The sequence below is a fragment of the Notolepis coatsorum genome (genome assembly GCF_963971535.1).
Source record: "Notolepis coatsorum genome assembly, chromosome: 7".
Taxonomy (NCBI): Eukaryota; Metazoa; Chordata; class Actinopteri; order Aulopiformes; family Paralepididae; genus Notolepis; species Notolepis coatsorum.
In genome coordinates this window covers 97,389,679-97,404,559 of record NC_140171.1, presented here as the reverse complement: position 1 = coordinate 97,404,559, position 14,881 = coordinate 97,389,679, and the positions used below count along the sequence as shown (strand labels likewise).

Genomic DNA, 14,881 nt, shown 5'->3' with positions numbered 1-14,881 from the left:
GACTACTACTTGACCTGACTCCTAGAACCCACCTCACCCCTGCCCACTTTGACAACCTAGGATGGCTTAGAGTAGACGACAGAGTACAGCAACTTGCAATGGGCCTGGTCTACAAGATACACTACGCGACCAAGGTACCCATGTACATGTCAAAATACTTCCCAAAGGTCAGTGAATACCACGATCACAACACCAGAGGGAGCTCCACAAATCATGTAAAACCCAGATTCGGCTCAAACAAGGGACTAAACACGTTTCGCAATTATGCCACATCAATGTGGAACGCCCTGCCTAAAGCTGTAAAGGAATGTGAATCACTACCCACCTTCAAAAACACTCTCAAAAAACACCTACGTGAGACTGCAATTCGAAACTGGCCCCTACAAATGTCCTAACCTAGTTGTACAGTAAATGACCAAGTAAGGCTTTGTCAACATTCCAATGTACAGTGTAAAATGTGTGTGTGTCCCCTACCCAACCCCCCCCCCCACCTCCAATGTACAGCCCTCACCCAACCCACCCAACCCCACCCCACCAACCTCCTCCAATGTACAGTTTCTACGCCAAATGTATATACACTCCTTTTCTGGACACTTTTGTATCACAAACAGTACTGTATTTGCAAATCTGATATGTCATAAATGTATAGATGTAGCAGTACTGTCTATCTGTATGTCATGTATGTCATATATGTTATGATGAATTGAAAATGGGGGACCCTGGTGGAAACAAGACGAAAGTCTTTCTCTGGTCTGCATCCCCTTAACAATTGTATGTATTGAGATGTACTGTACTGTACCCATTCTGCAATCTGTTAATAAACTTTTCAATCAATCAATCAATCAATGCTACGTCATCCTGACACGCTAAACTGCAATATTATACTAAACTGTGCTATACTGTCTATGTATCTTTTCTTTGCACAACATTTTGAAGTGAAATATATTAGTAGAACTCTTTTCAAGTTTGATACCTATAACTGAGGTGCACCTTTGTTTTAAGGTTGTTCGTGCAAATTGGTGCTTAAAATTGAAAAAATTTAAAATATTATCTCACCTTGCTCGCCTCTTGGATTAGTCGACGCACAACCTCTTTGATATGAGGTCCATTCTCTTTCGGTGGGTGTGTGTGGACAGCGACATGCGTGAGCCCTCTGAAGAACCCCCCAGTGGGCCAACCCAGGTCCAGAGGCGGCACGTCGGTGTCCGAAAGCTGCGGCCAGTAGGTCGAATGGACCCCAGAGTCGGCTTCTGTTCTGGACGCCGGTGTCTCTCTCCTCTCCTCTTCGTCGGAATCCGTCTTGTACTCTTTGAAAGTACTTGTTATCAACTTTATTTCGCGGGCTGACAGAAAGTCTTTCACTTTGTCCTCCTCCAGACGCGTTTTGAAGGCGCCGTCCCCGTTCTTCATGAGTTGTTCGAGCGCCGCGCGTTGCTCCTCGCTGTAGTAGAACCGGGGACTGGACTCGGGTACCGGGGGGTTCATGTGGCCGTCCTCCATGCACAGGAGCTGGGACTCGGCCATGGCTGCAGCAGTGACTGCTGATAATTGCGTTGTTGCTGCCGGCTGCCACACACCTACCTTCCTGTATGACAGGTAAACATAACGTGTTTTGTAACCTGGCTGGGAGGTGGGGCAGAGCAGGGAACTACCTTTTGGACTCGAGTCATTTGGAAATTATGGCTGTATAGCTGGGTCATTCTACGAAAACGTGCCGTTTTGTGTCCCTCAAACGGAACTGTTTGTAAAAATATATATAATTTGGTTTCCCTTTAGACGGTGGTGCAGTCGTAATATGGGAACTGGTAACACGCCACGTGCACGCGCCGCGCGCGCGGGTACGTGCATGCGCGCAGAACAGATTTTATTATTTTTTTAAATAGAGAAGCTGAAAAAGGTAGCAGGATGTAGCCTTCAATATATAAAGAAATTATATTGTCAACAGATATGGTTGAAAAACAAACAATGTTTTAAATGTAATAGTAGAATTTCTTTAATTGAATCAACTTAAACTAGAAAAGTAAATACAAACTAAATTAACAATGTAAGTTACAGTGTTAATTTAGTTTGTATTTACTTTTAGTTTAAGTTAATTCAATTAAAGAAATTGTTTTACACACAAACACAAAAGCAAACTTAAAATAATCAGACAACTTGTGTTTACTTGAAGTTTGTGTGTGCATGACTCCTAGTGCACAGCAAGGGAGGTTTGGTGATGAACCTTGTGGTGCGCTCACACGCACCCACTCGCGCGCGCAGTTATACACACACACACGCACACACACACACGCACACACACACACACAAGCGCATATACGCAAGTGCAATCTTTCTATCATACACGCTCTTCTTGCTCTGTATTTGTGTGAATGTGCGCGCGCGAGAGCAATTGGAAAGCTGGCGCGCAGCACGGCAGACGCTTGATTCAATCATAAGCAGGTAGACCCCCATCACGAATTCCGAGCCACATTAGTATTCACCTCCACTGCCGTCACACAGAATGAAGGGGGAGATGCATTCAGATAGCCAACACCCAGACACCTAGTCTACCTGCGCTTTTTGTTATGTAAAACGGTGGCCGCCGGCCAGGTACTTATTCACAACGAATGGATACAGCGCATTTTTGTGTGCGCGTACACGCGAGTACACATCCGTGCGCGATCGCGCGTACTTAGTTCTGCCTCAGTGATCTAATAACACGGCGTGTAACCGCGTGTGTGCACGACTGCACCCCTGCCTTTAGATATCAGTGATACGTCTTGTAGCGTAAAACATATTGATTGTTTTATTTAGTTTTTAATCGTTTTGAGCAAAGCATCTTGTTTGCATTTTTTAATGGCCTCTCTCATTATGATATTTCTACTTTGACTAGTAGCTATTGTCTATTGAGGCCACAAAATATCAAAACAAGATAAGATATTCATTTATTGATCCCCTTGGGGAAATCCAGGCATCATAGCAGCATGGGGGGGGGGGGGGGAACAGGTATGGGCATGGTAATAATAGAAGACATAAATAGGCAATAAATTATAGTACAGAAAGTAAAAATAGGCAGTGTAAACTATATAATTAACTCTGAATATATGCATATGAGCAGGGGTGCAGTCGTAATATGGGCGAAGGCCAAACGCCCACGCATGCGCGCTCCCGCGCACGCATACATGTTCCCTCGGTTGCGCACAGAACAGATGATACACCTCGTCTCATCCTTCCAGTCGGGAGATCAAGCAACCCCCCACCACACCTACAGGGCTTGTATTTGGTTGTCGGTATCCTATTATTATGCAAAGTCTAGGTGATAAGTGCCGGCGGCCGGGGTATACGGCGCGACGAGTCATTTTTGTGTCGTCGCGCCGGCACTTATCACCTAGACTTTGCATAATAATAGGATGCGCGCACTTCGGCCTCAGTGACGAAGCCCAAATGTCGTTTGACCGCGTATGCCCAGCACTGCACCCCTGCATATGAGCAAGTAGGCAGTGTACGATAAAAGCCAAGGGATGGTGCGGGGGGGGGTGATTCCCCCCCTTGGTGGATTTTTTTTTGTCAAATCAGTTGTGCAAGTAAATTTTGGTGAGTTAACAATTCACTTTTTAGGTAACATTAATGAACAAAGGAGACAACTACAGTATGTAGGCCTAAGTAGTAAACTTTTTTTTTAATTTATTCCAGTGGATCATAATGATCATATTACGGAGCACGCACTGTGTGCCGAGAGAGAGCGCGCGCGAGAGAGAGAGAGAGAGAGAGTGTGTTTAAAAATAGCATTTAAATTCTACAATCACCTAAAAGAAAGTGACCCAGACACACTCCATAACAAAGCCCTCACCTACAGAGAGACCCTTGAGAGATGCCCACTCAGCCAGATGGTTCTGGGACTCTGCTCACAAACACAAGCAGAGCCACCAGACAGAAACCACACTGGACTAAACCAAATTATAAGAAAACAAAAAGAAATCTATCTGACACATTGGAAAGAATCAACCCAAAACCAGAGCAAATTGAAATGCTATTTGGCCCTAAACAGAGAGTACACAGTGGCAGAATACCTGAGCACTGTGACTGACCCAAAACTAAGAAGATCCTTGACTACAGGTACCAGTGGAGGTTATTCCATGACAACACGTGAAACACAAATTCACTCATAATTCATAATTATTATTAATTTACATATATATATATATTAAATTTTTTTAATTATTATTATTAATATTTTTTTATTAATTAAAAAAAATGCCAGTGAAATTAATTTTTTTCAAAAATGGCCAAAAGTGACAGCTCTGAGCTCTCTGATCAGGCCTGCAGTCAGTAATGGCTAGCTGTCAATCACTCAAGTGCAACTTTCCCTGCACGGGTTGATCTTTTTATTCTATTATCCAATCAAAATAGGCTATTTGAGTCATCTAAGCCCCGCCCGTGCAACTTTGCGCACGCTACTCACGAACGCGGGTTGAATGATTGACAGCCCTCGACGGTCTGAGACTCAATCAGAGAGGAGCTGCTCGACATGGCATAGACCACTGCACTTCCGCGTTACATGGAGCTCGTGAGGAGGAGGGGGGCGGGGGGACGAGAGCGCAAGGGAATCAAATGAATGCGTAGCCTTCCCCCCGGAACCTCCCATGAGCTCAAAATACCGGAAGTATTACACTTTTACACTTTCCATGGGATAAAAGAACGTGTCTCGACTCGAGTTGGACTTGTCATGATGGAGAAGCTGCAATATTCAATGGAAGATGAGATCGGTCACTGCTTTGGCTGTTGTGTGGTGAGTGCATTTAAAATATATATATATATTTTACAGTGATTATGAATTCATTGGCCCGCTGTGGCCTTGCGTGTGTAATACACCAACACGGTTCCCGCGGGCACCAGGTAGCCCCCAAGGACCATGTGGGATATTTGTAGATATCCTGATGAAGAATGTTCTCAGTCAACCGAGGTTTGGATAATAACAAGGTTTATTAACCAAACAGATAGAATACATAGAGAGAATGGCTGAGGGCTTCCCCTAGGTGATCAGCTGAAATGACCCAGGTAATTGACCCCGATAGATCTCGGGAGGAGACCTATATAGTTAACAAGGGGGGGGGGGGGGTGTGGTCCCATTTGATAGGTCAGATGGGGGGGGGGGGGGGGGGTACAGGTTTGGGGAGAGGGGAGGGGGATGTCTTATTCCACAGATAGGGGGGGGGGCACAGGTAAGGGGATATAGGGGAGGGGAATATATTTACATGAGAACATTATATTATACCACAATACTCACTTTTCTTTCTTATAATGTGGGTGAGATTAATGTATAATATACCAGGGTTGTTTGGAACAGGTAAACGTGAATAGGTATTAGGGGTGGGAATCACCAGTTTCATCACGATACGATACGATATCGATTCTTTGGACAACGATACGATATTTTCCGATATCACAAAGTCTGCCACGATATGATACGATTCGATTCAGGTGCCTGCGATCGATATGCGACAATATTATATGCCCATTTAACACAATCGGTAACATTTAAATCAACAAAAAAAAGGCAATGGAAATATCATTTGACATTTTTATTTTTGATCTCTTCCAGACATTTAAATGAAAAACAATATTGTTTTTAATACAAATAGACCTCCTGTTCACTGTTTTTGGTTTGTTTTTCTTTTTTTCCCGATATTAATATCCTATCATAGAGCTGTATTTTGGCTGGAAAAGGCATATTGGGAGTCAGAAGGTGCAGTACCGGCCAGATCCTGTTAGTGGGGCTATCTCGAGAATGCAGTAACCCCCCCTCCTTCCCAGTCCCTAGTGGACCTCTGCTGTTCTCTCTATCGCTCTATCAGCTTAGCTTAGTTAGCTCACGCTAACGCAACGTTAATTTCGGTATTCAACGCGACGTGGGCATAAAGGAATGGCGAGGATGGAAAGCATGTTAGATGCATTTGACCCCTTGTGGGGAAAAAAACAACAGGCACTTATTTCGGGCAAAATAGGCGGACTCTGAAGCAATGCTGTCTAACGTCTACACACGCTGAGCTGCGCTGAGCTACTGTTGTTGTTGCAGCCGGGCGGATATGCTCACGAGGGGATTTTCAAAATAAGAGTATCGCAATATGAATCGATCTTTTTACGTTGCATCGATCCTATTTGATAATTGATAATAGATCGATATATCGATCTGGATCGATGTATCGTCCCACCCCTAATAGGTATGGTACAAGAATGGGACCGATGTAATCCATCGGTTATCAGATAATGGATAAAATAGAAAACAATTAAAATAATGAAAATTTTGGCCAATGTGATCTGTTCGTTGGCATAACAGTTTAAAATAGAATTATTATTAGAATTATTCATGACATGATCGACTGGACTGCGGTCTGTGTTATTTTGATATCAGAGATGTGAATAGATGTCACCCTTTTCTTTTATTTATCGCTCAAAATACCTATATTAATGAGTGGTCCTCACAGGGCTCGAGACTAACGATGTCCCGTCGTCCCGGGGACGATCAAATATTGATTTGGGACGAACAGAAATCATTGCCGGGACACAAACGGGACGAAGAGGATTTTTTTTTTCACAGGAAATGTCAATTAGCCGACTGTCAGTGCGCGCACATATTGCTGTCAAACGGTGCGTGTCTCGTGCCGACTTAGTTGACAGAGAGACGGCAACATTATCATGTGGGGTTCACTGAAGTCTAAACGTTGCGTGATTTGCCGAATCCAATGACTATCTCCGCCTCCCAACGCAGCGATACGCTAATCCAGCATCAAGCTCCCGCCCACCATTCTGATCAGCAAACCACAGGTCGCGCTGCAGCAGCCCCAAATTTATCTCGACATCGAAAAAGAAAGAAGTTAAAAAATGCCAGGAACTGGTGATACTTGCTGTGTGCGTGAACATAATCCCTTGGACATGAACTGACGGTACGTTTTTATTGATATATCATTGGGATCCCCCTCCGAAATTGGTCAACACGTCACCATGCTTTTTTGCCGGAGCTTATTAAAAAAGCACGGTGGACACGGTGGCGCGCGGTGGACACCTTACGTCTGTGTTTATAATGAATGAATGGTAAAACGGATTATATTGAAACATAGTGCGAGCACTCACAACAACTATTCACACAATTTAAAACAGCCCATATTTATTATAGTTGACAGTCGCACGAGACCACTATACAAGAACCGCGAAAATATCAGAATGTTATAAAAAAAAAGAAACGCTATACTGGCATCCTCTCAGTGAAGAGAGCACTGCAAATATGCTGCGCTATTTGAAGAGGATAAACACAGCAGAAGAATATGGAGAACAGACACACACTGACCAACAGGGAACTGCATCCAACAATACAACCCCTGACTCTAACGTAAGGACACATTTAAATAACAGAAGTGTAATGTTATCCGCAACGCCCCAACCCTGGACACCTTCAAAACTGCTCTAAAAACACACCTCTTGACCAAGGCTTTTCCCCATCAGTTAGTTTAGATTAGATTAGGTCCATTATCCATTATCCCTAACATTCCCTCATCCCCTTTTTCCCCCCTATTTCCCTAGCCCTATTTTTTGTCCTGATTGTGAAGCGACCTTGGGTTCTATGAAAGGCGCTATATAGATTTGATCTATTATTATTATTATTGGAACTGTATATAGTTATCGACACGTTCTAGTTATAGCTGCTTATTATCTTTGTGCTTACAATAATCAAAAGGTACGGTACACAGTTGGTCTCACCCTCTGTGCCATTATCAGCACAAAATATGTCCCCATATGATCAAATTGACGTTGATATATTATATATATAAAAAAAAATTGGGACGGTTTACATTCACTTTGGGACGGTTAAAACTGTATTTCGGGACGGTTCTGGGACGGTGGTGAAAAAAGTTAGTCTGGAGCCCTGGGTCCTCAACTCTGATATCAAACAACATTTAACATAATCATTAGAAGCTATAGCTGTGCATATATCTTGGCATACCTTCAGTCGTTCATGTCATGACTCAGGGGAGCTAATGTCATGGTTGTACATATACAAACATAGTAATATTTACAATAGACATTACCTTAGTGGCTAATGTGTCAAAATAAAATTGAAAACCGTTAACCTAATGGTTAATAAAAACTGATATAAAAGGTGATTATGATAATCGTTATGCATTGTTCTAGTATTTTTCTGTGGTGCATACTATCACTGGTCAAAACAAAACTTGGTGTCTTGGAACAAACCAATTATGCATTGTTCTAGTATTTTTCTGTGGTGCATACTATCACTGGTCAAAACAAAACTTGGTGTCTTGGAACAAACCAACTGGTTCTAGGTAGAGATGTTCCGATACCATTTTTCCCTTTCCGATCCGATTCCGATACCTAAGCTTTGGGTATCGGCCGATACCGATATTTATCCGATACCAGTGCATAAAAAAAAATTAAAAAAAAATTATATAAATTATACTTTTTTTTTTTTTTTTTTTTTTTTTCAGATACTGTTATACTGTTTTTTAGTAATAACTAGAACGTATGGTATTTATTCAACAACAGGTGATTGTATAGATTTGTATTAGTATCATTAATCAATGAGTATGGGCTGCAGCACTGCAGATATACCCTACTCCAATGATCCACACGGACATTAAACGGTGTTGCACTCGCTACTCAGTGGCTCTGCAGATATACCCTATTCAGTCTGTAAACTAGTGGCAGATAGAACGTTCATGTTGTGGTTTTTGATGCAAAATAAATATTCAACATTCTCTTTTGAAACTCCGCCTCAGACTCTTATCCTTTGGCACTTGCTGTACTTTGCTTGCAGGTCTGCAGCCATTATTGCTGGATTATGTGAATAGCACCAACTTTAGACACGGTAACGTTATCAAGCTAAGCTAACTGACCTAGCTCGCCTTCCCGCATCGACATTAAGATAACGTTAGTAATAGTCAGCTAACGCTAGTCCGTAGCTACTTAACTTAAATACAATTCACCGTGGGTGCATTATTGTTGATAGACGGTCACGGACAGTGTTAGGTCCTGGAGAAAGGACAGGCGATCATCTGATTTGATGTAACGTTAAAAGCGGATGTTGTTCCAACTAGCTATCTTTCCAGCTAATGCTATCATAACACCAGCCAAACACATCCCGATTCCCGTCCGAGCTCCCCGTCACACCGCACTGTCGGGGACAATGGAATTTAAGAAAGTGTATCTGCTGTTAAAATGACACAGCATCACACTTTAAAACATGTTCATTTTATAATCCTCACTCTCCGCAGGACTCGGCAGGAGATAAATTACATCATGGGATCGGAGGCTAGAATTTACGTGTACTCGCCGATACCGATACTAGCATTTTAGGCAGTATCGGCGGCATTTCCGATACTAGTATCGGTATCGGAACAACTCTAGTTCTAGGGATGCACGATAATTATCGGGCCGATAATTATCGGGCCGATATCAGCAATTATGACGTCATCCCGATAAACCCGATAACGTTATTAATAGCTCCGATAATATAATATATTTTTTGGTAAAAAAAAATGCGGTGTGGGTGAATTTGGATGAAGTGCGTTTGTTTTGACTGTCCGCTCCTCCCGTTTTGCCAGTACTGTGGTACCACTGATAGTGTGTGGTTTAGGAACAGGGTGTTTTACACAAATCTAGCGCTCCCTTTCTTGGCTGTGACGTAGCCACGTAGTACGTTTCTTGAAAGCAGCGCGTTGTAAACAAAGATGGCGACGCTAGTGGGGATTGTTTCAGAGAGGAAAAGTTCGCTTGCTATTTGTAATAAATGCAATGGAGAAGTTCCACGAGGAGGGAAAAGTGCAGCGGCTTGTGATACATCCAACCTAGCAGGTCACCTGCGGCATCAACACCGCTGCGATGGTGTGTTGTGTTAACTTAAAAGCCTGCAACGACGCGGGGAGCTAAGCAAAGCTAGCCCCTTTCATGGCTGTGATGCAACCTTTGGTTGAATACGCAGTCACTTATTGCTCCGTAGTAGCCAGGTTAATTTGCACCACCAAGGACTGCTTAAAAGCTAGCGGCTTGAGCCCTATGGTCATTTCTGTCAAACTTATTTAATTTAGCAAACGACTCGTCAATAGGTACAACTAAGCGTGCTCGCGCCGTCGTACACCAGCGGTGGTGATGCCGCAGGCGACCTGCTATGTGTCCACTCAAAGCCTTTCTTTCAAGGCGGACAGCTTTGAAAAAAGAAGAAAAAAAAAGCTTTGAGCGTCTTAGGTTGGATGTATTATAAGTTGTTGACGGATTGTGAATTTTCATTTGGAAAAATAAATATGGTCACTTTATCAGTCAAAACTGTTGTCTTGGCTTTTGTTTCTGTTGTCTGGTTAAAAGTTTATTAATCGATTGCAGAATGGGTACAATACAGTACAGCTCAATACATACAATTGTTAAGGGGATGCAGACCAGAGAAAGACTTTCGTCTTGTTTACATCAGGGACAGGGTCCCCCATTTACAATTCATCATAACATAATGACATGCATGACATACAGATAGACAGTGCTGCCTACATCTATACATGACATACCAGATTTGCAAATACAGTACTGTTTGTGATACGAAAAGAGTCCAGAAAAGAGAGTATATACATTTGTATATATTAAAAAATCAATATCGTGCATCCCTAACTGGTTCTGTCCTGTTTAACAATATAATTTTCAATGTGACTCTGTGATCATTCCTTATTGTTATTATAAATTGGTTATTGCAATCTTCTTGGTTGTATTTCATCATATTCTTAGTTCATAATTTTCTAGATACATATGAACTTTGTGAAACAGCTCTTGTTTGTGAATCTGACAGTTGCTGCGTCGCTGTTGACCATCTGTTCTCTGCCAGGGATGTGTCCTTCTGTGGTGACCTGCTGTGTGTTGAACGTATCGTACATTCAGTTGATGTTTCTGTGAGCCTGTCGTGTGGCAGTAAGACAGTAAAAAGTAAATAAATACATAACAATTTGGACAATGTGTGTTCAGAAGTCTCTTGGTCCACAGGTTGACGATGCATTCGGGAACATTCACTGGTCGCCATCCATTCCCTGTCAAGGGTCACCTGTAGCAGTGGGGCGGTCAACTATAGTGGCCTTGCAGACTCTTTCCCTGGAGCCTGCGCTGCTCTCCATCACCACCACACATCCGCCACTATGCTCACGCTTGGCCCCCATCAGGCCCAGAGACATGGTGGTCAGGGCGTTCTTGAACGTGCTGTGTGGTGGTTGGTCCCCCCCGTTCCTCGTCATCGCGGTACTAGAGGGGCGAGGGGGCGGGCGTTTTTGAATGTGTTGTGCTGGTTTCGCTGTCCTCTCCTCGTCATTGCGGTACCACTTGATGGAGGGCGAGGGCCCGCCGGTGTAGTGACTAGTCAGTAGGACGCTCTCTCTCACACGGATGGCAATCTTGTCATCGGGTCTGCCGCGGGCCGCCAGGGTGAGGCTTCATGTCGTCCTTTCTGTCTCTGCTCCCCTTTGGCGACGTCTGTGTTGTGTGGCTGGGTTGGATGGCGGCTCTCCCACGGTTGCTGTCGTCGTCCTGGTTGTGTCCGCAGCTCCTTGGCGGCGTCCCTGGTGGTCCTATGCTGTCGTGGGTCGCTCAGGTCGTTGGGTTGTGTTCCTCTCTGCCTGGTCCTGCCGTCATTCGTGGTTCAGGTCACGCGTCGTCTCACTCCTTTTCACTTGTCGTGTCCTCTCACCAATATGATCTGAGGATGATAAAGTTGCCTTAGAAAACCTCCTTATATAAATGATTCAACGCCTTTCTGCTAAAGAGGAAAATCATTTTGGGATTAATTCAATTCATTGTAAATAAAATCACTTAATTGAATATAGGAAATGCAAGCCGATTGCATTAGCAGTGATTCCTTATGTCAAGAAGGTCACATTCACTACAATCTTATCAGATCTTGTATCTAACTAGATCTTACAGCATTAGGCTTTAAATAAAATTGTAAATGAATGGCCAAAGTCTTGAATCAGATAAAATAGCTCTTTTTCTTCATAGTCTGTGATGTTAAAGGGGAACTCCAACATTTTGGGAAATTAGCTTATTTAACATCTTCCCTGGAGTTAGACAAGAAGATACATACCTTTTTTGTCTCTGTGCGTGCATTTTAGCTTTGGGAATAGACGCTCCGTTAGCATAGCTTAGCTTCATCACTGGAAGTGAGGCAGGACAGTAGCCTTACAGTGCCTTACAGTGTATTGCAAGGTCTGACATTGACCCCCTTTTCAGGAGTTGACCTAGAGCCCACCAAGGTCATGCATATCAAATTTGGTCAATGTCAGACCTTGCAATACACTGTAAGGCACTGTAAGGCTACTGTCCTGCCTCACTTCGAGTGATGAAGCTAAGCTATGCTAACGGAGCGTCTATTCCCAAAGCTAAAATGCACGCACAGAGAAAAAAAAGGTATGTATCTTCTTGTCTAACTCCAGGGAAGATGTTAAATAAGCTAATTTCCCAAAATGTTGGAGTTCCCCTTTAAATTGAAGTTGATCTTACCTGTGCGATGGGTGTGCCTCAGGATACTTACCTCGTCACGCCTTCTCTGGCGTTCTTCACGTCTCAGTGTGGCTCGTCATAATTTAGCATGGGGAAAAACATAAAATCTAGGCAGCCAGTTAATTTTGCATGAAAAACAATCATTTGTTTTGTCATCTAACCCTAACTAACCTTATTGTCATGCACTCGTCCTAATAAAACTACCCTACACTGTGGCACTCAACCTTTGATGACTTGTTGCTCAGCTGATAGAGTTGTGCTCTTCCTGATGTCTTGTCGCGCAGAATCTGTGAGTCGCTTTGGATAAAAGTGTCAGCTAAATGATCAATGTACGTGTATACCTTGTACATTTAGATAATTGTGCTCCAATTTTGGTGGTTGATATTTTGCAGTCATGGAAATGTATTAGTTGTTAAAAGAATAGTCATGCATGTTATTGGTTATAAACAGAGAATAGAAGGAGGAGATTTCAAGTGAAGTTGTTTTCATCATATCTTTCATCTCGGGCACTTCTACTTTGTCTGGTTTCATTCAGAAATTATATCTCTAATTCGTGTGCCTTCTTGAAAATAGATGATGAAAACACTGGTTAGTTATTTTGTTAGTATGGGAATTAGGTACTTTCATGACTGCAAATTCATCATTTGTCTCTGATTCATGTTGAATAAGTGGTTCTCTGTTGTTATTCATTGTTCGGTGAGTCCACCAAGTCTGTGGTCAGAGTGCAGGCATTTGCATTGCTTTGTCTCCCTCACGCCATACCCTGTGGGTTTCAAGTGCCCACTCTGAATAGCGTCTGTTATCGTTGGCGTTCCTGTAAAAGAAATGTACATGTGGGTGTTTGGATACAGATTTGTTTTAAATGGTAATCGATTGTCTCTCAACTCCACACCATCTTCGGTTGAGTCTCGTGGTAACAAAGAGAAATCTGCATCTAAAGCGATACTTCCTACTATACTTAGTATAGTGGAGATACTAAGTTGAGTCTCTATAGCAGGGTTTCCGTTAGAAAAAATTGTTGCCGGTCTCCGTGACCTGCAAGATTTCAATCTACCGGACAAATGAGATTAATTCCGGTCATAGTTTATTGAGCTTTAAAACAATTGATAGGCAGGCTATATAAAGAATGTCATCCTCAAGGCATGTAGATTTATAATATTATTACTTAAAACTAGGCTACTTTTGCGTATACAGTCATTAATATATTCCAAATAAAATAAGTCCCTCGATACTCCGTGCTGCTGCTGACTTGAAATAAAATAGACCGCGTATGTGGGCAGTCGGTCCGACACTAAACAGCAGTCTGTTATAATCACATTTTTATGAGCTAACGAATTCCGTTATATTGGACATTTGTATTAATTATATCAAGCGAAGAACTGAGAAAGCAGAGAGACGGCAACATTATCGTGGTTTGCGTGACGACTCTCTCCACCTCGCAACGACTTATTTGCAAAGAGTATGGCGCTGCAGAGCAGCTGATTTAGCTGTTATTGGCTCTTTTCTGGGAACCGCACAGCAGCGCCCCCCACCCAACATTGGCTGAATATGGCTGAATTGGAGTACTGCTGGAATACTGCATTGTGCCGCTGTTGCTCTGGCTCTGCAGCTTCACAAAAGTTCGCACACCCAGCACTAAGCTCTCGCTGACAACGTCGTTGTCATTATTAGAAGCAACGAGGAAACAAATGTAATGATCGTTTCGTTCATCGCATATGCTATTTAATTTTAGGCTATTTTAATACAATTCAAATAATCAAATTGTGCTTAGACTCAGGGAATTATTTTCACCGGACATTAAGACCGGAGAGATGAAATATGTCGGACTTCAACAGATTTTGCCGGTCAAATACCGGTAATTACCGGCTAACGGAAACGCTGCTCTATAGGTGTGGTCAGACTGGCTATTTGCATTGTCTTTCAACTCCACATCGTCCTCAGCTGGTTTGAGTGGTTTGTTTAAACACTGCTTTGTAATTCAATTTAGAGTTAGTTAACTCAGTCTGCCTCTCCTGTAAATACAAAAGACATGTTAATTTCCCACTCCTCTAAGACCATCTGAGTGGGTTCTCCTTGATTGTCTGTGAGCTAAACAAAAACATCAGCTAGTTCTCATCCATCCCATCCTAGGATGTAATGATATAGTGTTATCAATCATATCGCATATGTACACAAGCACCATAAGAATGTGGAACCACACATTTTGAATCATGTTTAAAAATGTCTTAGAATGGAAAGGGCTAGTTATCTTTCATTGGTTCTTTAGATAAACACATTAACTCAAGTGAATATAACCTACTTGTTAACCTAAACATCTTACTTTTAAACATAATCTATGTTGTTTGTGCCCAAGTTTTCGACATTA

At 42.6% G+C, this 14,881-nt stretch overlaps 1 protein-coding gene across 1 annotated transcript in view; it reads right to left on the bottom strand.

Moving 5' to 3' along the window:
- fam83fb (family with sequence similarity 83 member Fb) overlaps nt 1-1,553 on the bottom strand; it is a 32,286-nt gene extending 30,733 nt beyond the window's left edge. Inside the window, exon 1 of the mRNA XM_084319012.1 lies at nt 1,057-1,553. Coding sequence (XP_084175138.1) covers nt 1,057-1,524 — 468 coding nt within the window. The 5' untranslated portion in view covers nt 1,525-1,553. The remainder of the gene's footprint in view (nt 1-1,056) is intronic.
- Nucleotides 1,554-14,881: the final 13,328 nt, after the last annotated feature.